We start from the raw sequence: 10,595 nt of genomic DNA, 5'->3' as shown, positions 1-10,595 counted from the left end.
GCAGAGCACTCTCCAGTTGGTCTGGCGGCAGCATTGCACCCCTTGTATCACTCACATGTGTGTACAGCTTCTCCACACCGCTGAAGCCAGTCGCCCGCTCGTGGTGCTCCTTGATCACTCGGGGCAGCTCCTCGAGCGGCACCACGGGGCACCACCGCCACTCTCCGCTGCGCTTGACGCAGCGGCACAGGATGTCCTGACCGCCAGCGCCCTTCAGCACCTGGAAGAACTGCAGCACCTTCTTGCTGTAGTTCTTGGTGCCGCCCTGCACTGCCGCCCCCCCTCCCGCACCCCGCCGCCGCCGGCCTGAGGGCGCCTGCTGGTCGCCCTGCTTGATCCGGATGATGCCCTCTACATCTGACTTAGTGAGAAACACATTCTTGGCGCCGTTTTGGCGCCGTTCTAAGGCATAAAGGATGACAGGTTGGTTCATAATTTTAAATTTGCGGCAGCTGCGGGGTGCGGGAGGGGAGAAATAGAAGCCTTAGAGACTCTGAAAGGCGAAGGAAAGGGAGGGATCGCGGGAGAGAGCGTGCCTGATGAGCCAGACGAATCGGGGGAGGTGCCACATCAGCGGGCAACACCTGCCATGCCCTCCGGCCTGGCTGCAGCGGGCCCCTCGCCTCGGGGATCTTAGCAGGGTCTGTTGGGACTGCATGGAATCGAGCGAGCCGATGAGCTGCTACGGGTGAGTGGTTGCCGCCATCACCTGTGGACGAAGGCGAGGCTCCAGTACGAGCTCAGCTGCAGCTGTAGCCGCCCCACAGGCCCGCATTCAATGCCTCCCGATCGATTGCAGACATCTGGAGGCGGCGAGCTGGCCGGCGAGCGGCAGGGGGGCCCAGGCTGCTGCTTCAGGCGCTGCCGCTTCCCTCGCGTGCGCTACGTGCGGTGGGGCGCTGGGCCGCCACCAGCTGGCCCAGTTCAACTGCTCCGCATCCATGGTGGACCTGCAGCAAGCAGCGGCAGCGGCAGAGTGCTGGGAGGGCATGGATGCAGCATGCACAGGTGCGCAGCAGCCCTCCCGCCGCCGCTAGGGCAGCCCGTCCCGCCGACAACCCTAGCTAGTGTTGCCGCCGCCACGCGCGGCTGCCCCCATGGCGGATGCTTCTGCTGCCACTGCATGCTGGCTTTAGCCTCGCGTGCTGGCCGTCTCGCTACTGTGCTTTACGTGCTTGTGGCTTGCGTGCCCATGGCAGCGCCTTTATGTACCCACGTACCGCCTCCTCGTGCCCGCCACCCGGCTGCACCGCGCCGCCTGCGACTCTTCCAGCTCTGGCCCACATCGTTGCCATATGTGCTGTACTTCTTCTCTACATCGAAAATCCTCTTCTTCTCCCACCTAAATTGGAATCGCCGGCCCTAGGCCTCATCCTGCTGCACTCGCCACCAGCCATGCTCACTCGCCGCTGCCTACTCGCCGCTGCCTATCCTGCAGCTCTCCCCACAGAAGACCTTCCCCGCATCCGTGTGCGGCAGTGCGCCTCGCCCTCAGCAGCGCCCGCAGGCAGCTGGGGGGACGGCTGCGGCAGCGGGATGGCGGCAGAGCGCCAGCGCCAGCGACAGCGCTCGGTCACGCCTGTTGACCTGCCTTGCCAGCCGGGGGCCGGCAGCTGCGAGTGTGGCCCAATCACCCCAGCCGCCGCCCCCAGCCACGCCACCATGAGCCCCAGCGCCGCAGCCCAGGCCGGCGCAGCCTCCGGCCACCCCGCTGCCGGCGCCCCCGGCGCGTCTGCCGCCGCGGCCGCCGCCGCCGTCGACGACGGTGGCCAAGCAGCCGCGCAGCACGCTGCCACCGCCGCCGCCGCGCTCTGGCGCCGCATCCACTCCTTCATGCACTGCGTGGCTGGCTCCCCGCTCATCCAGTCTGCCCTGCTGTCTGTGGAGCTGGGCGGCACACACCCTGTGGCAGCGGAGCCGGGCATGCCTGCCAGCGAGGCCCTGCAGTGGACCCTGGCCCAGCTGCTGGGCATGCACCTCAAGGCGGGCCACGCCGAGGGTGAGCCGCCGGCCGCCGGCCACGCCGCCGCCGCATGCTGAGGCCCTGCCGCAGCCGCCTGCCCTGGTGTGGCTGATGCCTACCCCCTGCATCTGCGCGAGGCGCCACAGCCGCGCCCGGCAATGCTGGCACCAGCACCGAGCCGACCCGCTGCTGTCGCTCCTGCCCCCACCCCGCAGCCTCCGAGAACATGGTGCTCGCCTCGCTGTGGCTGATGGAGTCTATGGAAAGCGTGTGGCGCTCCCCTGCCACCGTCTGCCTGAACGACTACCTCAAGCACCTGGCCGTCTTCTCGCCAGAGGTGCGCAGCTACTCCCCCGGGGCTCCTTCCCTGCCGCTGTGTCGCTGCTCTGCTGCCGTGGCCTGCGTGCTGCACGGTGCTGCCTGCACCAGCAGTGCCAGCCCGCAAGCAACACCGTCGCTGCTCTGCCTCGCCCGTGGTGGTACAGGCGGTGGTTCAGATCACGGCAGACTGGAAGCGCTCCTTCCGTGAGCTGCGCCAAGGCGTGGTGGATGCCCAGGTGTGGCTGCTGACCCTGCCAGGGTGTTGGGTAGCAGCGCCTTGGGCTGTTGGGAGCCCAGCTTGCACCTGTGGCCGTTGCGGGTAGAAGGAGTGTCCCTGCAGAAACGTGGCGCTGGCCCATGCCAGAGTGCCTTCTCCGGCAATGTGGCCACTCCAACCCCTGCCTGCTGCCGCGCCTTGTTCAGGCGGACATGCTGACTCGCCTGGACTGGTGTGTGCGCCTCGACCTGGCAGCAGGTGGGTGGTGGGCACGCCCCCCTGCCCGACAAATGCGCCTCCGTCGATCTCTCCCTGCATGCCAAGCTCAGGCTGCGTTGTGGGCCACGCCAGGGCCCAGCCGGTGCTGCCAAGCACACCGCCATTGCCGCAACGACTTGCTTGTATCTGTCCCGCCTGCAGAGGTGAAGCCTTGCCTGGACCTGCTGTTCCAGCTGCCCCAGGGCTCCCAGCAGCAGCTGGCTGGCCAGGCCGCCGCGGCCGCCAACCCAACGGCCGCCAGCGCCCGCGAGGTCTGGGCCCTGCGCATGCACCGCCTCTGCTCCTACGTGCAGCAGCAGGTGCGTGGCCTGGCTGGCCCTGCTTTTGCCGCCTCTGTTGAAAGTGCTTTGCCGGCACTGCTGCACGGGAGCCAACGGCAGCGGATGGGCCGCTGTGCCAGCACAGCTGCTACAGTACGGCCGTGTCGTGCCAGCGGTCCGGCGCTGGCTGTGCCAGGCACTTTGACGGCAAAAACAGCGCCTTCCTGACACGCTGTGCCTCCCCTGTGCCTGCACCTGGCTTGCAGGCACAGCACCTGCGCAAGCCTACTCGCACCCCCCTCCGCCGCTCCCAGCAGAGCAAGGTTGAGGAGGAGGAGGAGCAGCTGACCCCCACCAAGCGCCAGCGCACGCTGCGCATCCACGCCTAGAGCCCTGGCCTGCCGCCATGCCTGGCAGGGCGGCGGGCCGGCGGCTGTTGTGCAACGCATGCACCCGCCGGCCTGCTCTGCCCCTTCCACCCATGGGGCAGAGTGGGCAGTGGCCGGCCTTGCCTGCTGTAAAAGGTAAAGGTAAAGGTGGGGAAGAGCCTCCACAAGCTTCACTTCCCGGTTTTAACGTCTAGCTTTAGACCATTATTTGATCTGCCCGACGCGCCAAGTGCAGTACCCCCCACTAGTAGTGAATGGGTCCCGGGGAGGCCTGTGCCGAAGCCTTGGCGATTCTATTAGGCGTTCCCGAAGGAATTGGCTTGGATTGGCGCTGAGCCGGTCAGCTATGCCGCGTTTGTCCTCGCTGTGCGCTGTGCGTGCTCAGGCGGCCAGCTGCCCTCTGATTGTTGCCTTGCTATTCTGTGCCGCGCCACGCGGCCCATCTCCCCTTTCCCCGTCTTCCTTCCCCCTTCATCACTTTGTGCTGCTGTAACCCCCGCCACAATTTCCATGTCGAACTGCCGTCAATGTTCCACCTTCTCTCCTCGCCCGTCTTTTCCAGTCCTGTAGCCGGCTTCGACGCCAGCCCCCCCTGTGTTTCATTGTGCGCTGTGGGCACCGCTGTACCTCTGCATGCCATTCTTCCGTGGTTCGCCCCCCGACTCACATGCCCCCTGCCTTTTCCTTGTGCCCTGTGGCCCCCAGCGGGCCACCTCTGAACGAACGTTTGGCGTGTTGTTTAGCAGATTGTAGATTGAAACAGTTCTAGTCTCCCTGCCCACTGCCCGTCCCACCAAACCCCCTGCCGTGTGTTTCATGAACGTCGTATCGTCCATTTGTAGTGTCGCATCTTAGTCGCATGCCGCCGTTGCCAGCCGGGCAGCAGCGTTGCTCGCTGGCTCAGCCCATTCGGTTAGCTTCGTAGCTCACGCCGCCCCTTTCATGTCCTCTCCTTCTGGCAAGCGTAGCACTGTTCTTTCCTGTTCCCTCTTTGCTCTTTTCCATCCCTTCAATCAGGCGGCCCCTCAACGCCCCCCACCGCCTCAACTTTATTGCACCAGGCAGGACGCACCCTCCCACCCACAATTCTTTCGCTATGATGCTGCCGCTGATGGCAGAATGAGGCTGGAACCCCAGCCCCCCATGCCCCTCGCACAGTTGCATGGGCATCGCGCCTTTGGCCGCGCAATGCACCAACACTGTGATTTCACACAGCCACCCCCTTGCCCAATCCTGCTCAACGCGTGACCCTTGCCTACTCTGTTGCTTAGCATGCGACCGCGCACACAACACCTGCATGCCACAGGGCAGCAGGCCCTGCCTTCTCTGCCCTCCCCTGCCTCCCGCCGCCCAGGCCGGCGCAATGGTGGCTCATGGCTGGCATGCCGGTTTTTTCTACACATCAGAGTTTCATTCCTTCTGCCCGAGTTTTCCCACCAGCACCAACACAGCACTTAGCCCCCGCCCGATCCATGCTGGAGGCTCCCCACACCCTCAGGCAGGTCACCTTCCTAGCCTAGACTCAGCATTATGTGAAATGCAGCGTCCAGACCCCTAAGCCCGCCCACCATTTTGTTCTTGTCAGCACCCGGTCAGCTTTGCCCCCGGCCGCCCCTGATAAGAATGCGCGGCGCCGCCCCCGATTTTTTGTCGTTGAGTACGTGTGTCTGTTTGCTGACCGTGATGCCCCCCTCGAGTGCCAGGATACTGTAGTTTTTTGCGCTGAGGTTATGTACGGACCCTTCCCTAACTAATGTAATGCGCTGACGATCTTTCCGCGTCCCTAGGAAGGTATTACATGCCAGCGGCGGGAAACGGCAGCCGCAGAGCCAGCGGGTCATTGCCCAGGGCGTATCTATCGCTTCCTTCGACTTAAGGTGCACGAGAAACTCCAGGGGCCTCGTGGATGGGCCAGACTATCAACAGTGCGAGCCACGCTTTGAGAGCCCCGGCCGGCGGCGGCGGCACGCTGTGACCGACCCACAGCATGGACAGATAGAGGTCTCGCACAAACTGTGCAGCCGCTTTCGCTGGTCCGGGATTGGGAGCTGCCTGGCGGTGGCGCGTGGTGTTGGATGCATCCCTGGGCATGGGACGCTGAAGCGTGGAGACAGCCCGACACGCTCTGCCTCTTGACTCTGCGGCGGCCCAGCTAGCAGCGACATGCAGCGACAACCATGCTGGTCGATGGCGCCGGGCAAAGCAGCAGGTGGGCGTTGGCGGCGGCGGGGTTAGGCCAGCCAGGCGGCGCCATAAACTCCCTCCCTTGTTGCCTTCTTTTTGCTACTGCAGCTCAGTCCTGTGGTCTCTTGTTCGAGAATGACACGTTTGAGGCAGATGCTGGCGGCGGCGAGGATGTCGCTGCCGAGCTGCAGGTGTGCGGGCAGCTGGTCATGCCGGCGGTTCAGCCCTCAACTGTCTGCTGGTTGCATTTCTGTTAAAACCAGATGGGAAACCTGACTTATGGGCTGCGGGGTGCAAGCCCTGCAGGCCGCCCAGGTGCAGCTGGAGCTGGCGGACAGCGACAGAGCAGCGCTGGCGGCACGAGCCGGCAGGCTGGAGGCGGAGCTTGCGGGCTCCCAGTGCCGGCTGCACGATGCGCTCGAGGTGTTGGAGGGGGTGCTGGGGGAGCGCTCCGCGCTGCTGCGGCACACGCGGGAGCTGCAGGAGCAGCTGGCGGCGGCGCTGGAGGAGCGGCGGTGCAGCAGGCGGGAGGCGGGCTCCGCGGGAGGCTCGCCGGCGGCGGCCACGCCGCGGCAGCAGCTACGTCAGGAGCTGGCGCTGGCTCAGGTGCGAGGAGGAGGCCTGCAGACATCTCTGGTGATCTGCTCCTCCTGGCTTTGTCGCCGTAGCTGCATTACTCTCCTCCACATGGCTGTGTTGTAGCACAGCGTTTCGCCGCCCCACCGGCGGGCAACCCCGCTTGCGATGTGCAGGCACAGCTGAGCGAGTTGCGGCAGGCGGCGCAGGCGTGGGAGGCGGAGCGGCAGCAGCTGCTGGTGGAGGCGGAGGAGGAGCGGCAGCAGCTGCAGGAGGGGCTGGCCGAGGCGCTGACGCAGGCCAGCTGCGCGCAGGTGCGCTGAACTGGCACGCTGCGTGCGCTGCGCTGGGCATGCTGCGTGCGACCCGTGGTCCCTGCTGTGGTTTCGCCCAGCATGCAGGCCTGTGAATGGCCCTCCCTCCCTCCCTCCTTCCCTCCCTCCTCCCTCCCCCCCGGGCAACGTGTGCAGAGGGAGGCAGACGCCGCCGCCGAGCGCGCGTCCCATTGGTGCTCCCTGGCCCTGGTGCTCCAGCGCTCGGCTCTGCTTCCCGACAGCCCCGCTCAGGCAGGCCCTGGCCTCGCCTCCCCCGCCTCCCTCGCCTCCCTCGCCTCACTGCACTCACCGGCCGGCACCAGCGCCAGCGGTACAACCAGCGCCGCAGGCAGCTGCAGCAGGGAGGTCGTTGGCGCGCTGCCCGGCGGGCGGCGGCGCTCTCCAGCGCTGCCTGCATCGGCGCCGCGCCTTGCTGCCAGCTCCAGCTGTGGCGACCTGGACCCAGCTAGAAAGACGGTGGAGCCCAGCGCCAGCCTGATTGCAGCCTTCCATGCCGTGGCCGCATGCGAGTCGGCGGAGCAGCTGCAAGGCAGCCCGGTGCTGCAGGCCTGCCCTTCCCCTGCGGCCCGGCGGCAGGCCAGGGCCAGGGCGCAGTCGTGCAGCAGCCCCGTGGGACCCGCAGCTGGAGCGGTGGCGAGGCTGCGCAGCGCGAGCTCGCCGGGCTGCCTGCTGGCGGGCAGCGCTGACCTGGCGCCCGGCTCCCACCTGTCGCTGCTGCACCGGCTGCCCACGCCGGGGCTGTCGCTGGACAGCAGCCTGGGGGCAGGGCACAGCCCCATGCTGTCCACGCCCTCGCCCTTTTCGGCGCCGCCGCTGGGCGCAGGTGGGCGGGTGGGGCGGATGTGTAGCCAGCGCCACGCCTGCGCATTACCTGGCCGACCAACTGCTGCATGCTGTGTAGCCTATGCGTTGGCCATGGCTGTATGATGACTCCCTGAGCCTCTCAGCCCACCTCGTGCCACTGTGAATTGCCTCTCCACTGTGCAGTGCCTCCCTCGCTGCCGCCTGCCCGCGCCTGGCCGCCGCTCGCTTCTGGAGGGTCCTTGGAGGCTGAAAGCGTGGCGGCGCTCTCTGGGGAGCGGCGCCTGGGCAGCCTACGCACCAGCACCACCAGCAGTGCAGGAGGCGAGGAGGAGCTGGGGCTAGGCGTGTCTATCAGCCTGGCCCTCCCGCCGCCGCAGGCTGTGGCGGGTCCCATCCAGCCTGTCACCGCTAAGCGCCAAGGCTTCTTCTTCAGCCGCCTACTGTGCGCCAGCAGCCTGCCGCCTGAGCAGGCGGCAGAGCGGCAGAGCCGGCGGGACTGATGCCCGCTGGCGGCCCAATTGTACTGCTAGCATGCGTTGATGTAGCTGCCTCGATGCTCTGTTGCTCTCTCCATCCGGTTGTGTTTTTGCCTATCTTGTTGTTGTTGAGAGCGGAACCCTTCCTCAACACCCTGCCCAATCTCTGCAATCATGCGCCAGAGCCTGTTACAGCCGGGACAGTACTGTGTGCTGTCAAGGGGGGCAGGCAGGACCGTGCATGATGTCCCAGGATGGATTGATGCTGTCCGCAACCCAGCCGCCGCAGCTCAACGCCTGCCTTCCCCTTCCGCCAGCAGCCGCAGGCGCACAGGGAACAGCGTGTCGCTGCCGGGGTTGCGGGCAAACGCCTCTATGGTGCCGCCGTCTGCCCGCGGCGCCCAGTGCTGCAGCGAGCGCAGGCGCCAGGCCGCCGCCATCTGCACCGCGGCCAGCGCGCCGCAGCGCCTGGGCGCGCCGCGGGGCGCCTCTGACAACACATAGCCCACCACCTGAACAAGCTCTTGCGTCACCTCGCCGCCACAGCTGCTGCTGCTGCCGCTGCTGCTGGGGCCGGCGAGGCCCTCGGCGGCGGCGGCGAATGCCAGCTCAGCATCCAGGTCGCCGCCAGCCTCCACCAGCGCAACCTGCTGCTGCTCCAGCTGCCGCTGCCGCCGCCGCTGCTGCCGGCCACCAAGCACAGTCAGCGGCGCCCGCTGAAGCAATGCCTCGCGGCCCGCCACATAACACAGAGCAGCGCCCTCGGCGATCGAGCCCGACTTGACTGGATGGACGGTTGCCTCCAGTAGGCAGCCGCTGCTGGTGCTGCCAGATGGTTCCCTGGACGCCCCGCCCCGAGAGGCTCCTGCCACGGCGTCGGCGGAGGCGGCCACAGCTTGCAGCTTGGGCCGCCATTGGAGCAGACCCTGCCGCAGCGCAGCCGTGACGGGGCGGGCAGCGCCGCTGGCGCCGCCGCTGGCGCCGCCGCTGGCGCTGCCGCTCAGGGCGGCAGCCATTGCGGCATAGCAGCGGGCCACATACACGTCGCCTGCCAGCTCAACTGCCACATCAGCAGGCGCCCCGGCGTCAACCTCCATGCCCTGCTGCTGCTCTGGCGGCGCCTCTGTGCCGCTGCCACTGCTGCCACCAGCAGGAGGCAGCACCAGCCGCTGCCAGTCTGGCGGGCTGGGCGGCGCAGCCAGCATCTGCTTGCCCGGCGGCCGCTTGGCGATGATGGCCTGTCGCCGCCGCTGCTGCTGCCGCATCAGCGCTGCATAGGCGGGAGTGTCTGGATGGTCCCATGGAAAGCAGCGGCGCTGCTGCAGCGTGTGCAGCCAGCGCCACTCGCGCTGGCCTGTGGGCTTGCAGCCGGCATAGGCGGCAGCCAGCCAGAAGGGCGGCACCCAGCCGGCAGGGAGCACCAGGGACCAGCCTGCGGGCAGTGGAAAGAGACGCACAGCGGGATGGCTGGGGCGGGCAGTCTTGGCAGATATCGGCAGCGAAAAAAGCCAAGAACAGGAGTTGCGGCACCCAGGGGCGGTCCCTCTCGCACCTGGGATAGCCCCAGGCTCCTGCCCGTCATGCCGCACCAGCACAGCAGGGCAGTAACCCTGGAGCTGCAGCTGGCGCTCCTGCTGCTGCTCCTGCAGCTGCTGCTGCCGCTGCTGCTGGTCGCCAGCGCTGCCGCCAAGCGTGGAGCCCTCAAGGTGCAGCAGGCGGCGGCGCAGCTGCTGCCGCCGGCTGCTGAGCTCGGGCTCGCTCAGCGGCGGCGGCACGCGCAGCAGGCGCGGCACGTCCAACCGCTGCTGCTGGGGCTGCTGGCTGCTGCCGCCTGCTGTCCCTCCCTCGGCCCCAGCAGCAGCCGTCGGCAGCAGGGTGGCAGACAGGGTGCCCAGCACCACTGGCTTGCGCAGGCGAGGGTCTGGCAGCAGCAGCTGCACGGCCTCCCCGTGCTGCATGCTTGCAAGCACAGGTGGCAGCGATGGCAACGGCTCCACCTCCTGCTGCTGTTCCTGCTGCTGATTTAGCAGCGAAGCCGGCTGCTGCTGCTGCTGCTGTGGTGCACTGCCGCCAGCAGCGGCTGTGGCGCCCGCCAGGGCCACAGCCAGCGCCGCATCCGACGCCCCTCCCCAGATCTCTAGCCGCCTCAAATCCAGCACGGAAACAGTGATGCTATGGTTGCTAGGGGGGTCCCCGGCTGCGGCATGGGCTGCGCCGGCCGCGGCCCGCAGAGCTGCAGCCGCCTCGGCCGCTGCGGCAGGGTGCACCCAGAGCAGCGCCTGCATGCTCCCGCTGCCTGCTGCCCGCTGGCCTCCCTCCTCCACCGCCGCCTCGGCCGCCCCGTCAACATCCATACCGGCGCCGCCACCACTGCAGCTCTCGACACTGGCAGGGCACAGCAGCAGCTGTGCAGGGCAGATGGCCCCTTGTGGGTAGCGTCCGGGCTGGTGGAGCATAACCTCCTGCTCCCAGCCGCCCAGGTCGCCGCCGCCCGCACCGCCTGCCTCACTGATGTCGGCAGCCAGCGCCGCGGCGGCGACGGGGTCCAGCAGGGTGCTGAGCACGCTGTGCACGTCCCGCCAGGCGCCCCTGCACACGTGACAGGCGGGTGCGCCTGGCTGAGCGGCAGGCAGGGCGGGCGATGCTGGCGCGGCATGGCCCTGCAGTGGCGTGCGACCCGTGGCGTGGGCCCTGATCTCAAAGCCCCCCACACACACCTACAAAACGTTAGCCAAATGAAGCCCCCCCCCCACCCCCACCACCCCCCCCACAAAAACATGATATTCAAGCA

At 67.5% G+C, this 10,595-nt stretch overlaps 2 protein-coding genes across 2 annotated transcripts in view; one reads left to right on the top strand and one right to left on the bottom strand.

The window, feature by feature from the left end:
• Positions 1-5,616: 5,616 nt before the first annotated feature.
• Positions 5,617-7,828, top strand: CHLNCDRAFT_139842 (expressed protein; the record flags this gene model as incomplete). Its single annotated transcript, XM_005843746.1, has 6 exons — positions 5,617-5,638; positions 5,722-5,804; positions 5,920-6,219; positions 6,366-6,503; positions 6,660-7,347; positions 7,512-7,828. The coding sequence occupies 6 exons, from the start codon at positions 5,617-5,619 to the stop codon at positions 7,826-7,828; spliced, it is 1,548 nt and encodes a 515-aa protein (XP_005843808.1).
• A 266-nt stretch (positions 7,829-8,094) lies between these two features.
• CHLNCDRAFT_139841 (hypothetical protein) overlaps positions 8,095-10,595 on the bottom strand; it is a gene marked incomplete at both ends in the record, with an annotated part of 3,968 nt that continues 1,467 nt past the window's right edge. The window contains 2 exons of the mRNA XM_005843691.1: positions 8,095-9,236; positions 9,357-10,393. Coding sequence (XP_005843753.1) covers positions 8,095-9,236; positions 9,357-10,393 — 2,179 coding nt within the window. The remainder of the gene's footprint in view (positions 9,237-9,356; positions 10,394-10,595) is intronic.

Source organism: Chlorella variabilis (genome assembly GCF_000147415.1).
Source record: "Chlorella variabilis unplaced genomic scaffold CHLNCscaffold_27, whole genome shotgun sequence".
In the NCBI taxonomy this organism is placed as follows: Eukaryota; Viridiplantae; Chlorophyta; class Trebouxiophyceae; order Chlorellales; family Chlorellaceae; genus Chlorella; species Chlorella variabilis.
Note: the sequence above shows the minus strand (reverse complement) of the source record. Positions and strands in the feature narration are given on the sequence as shown.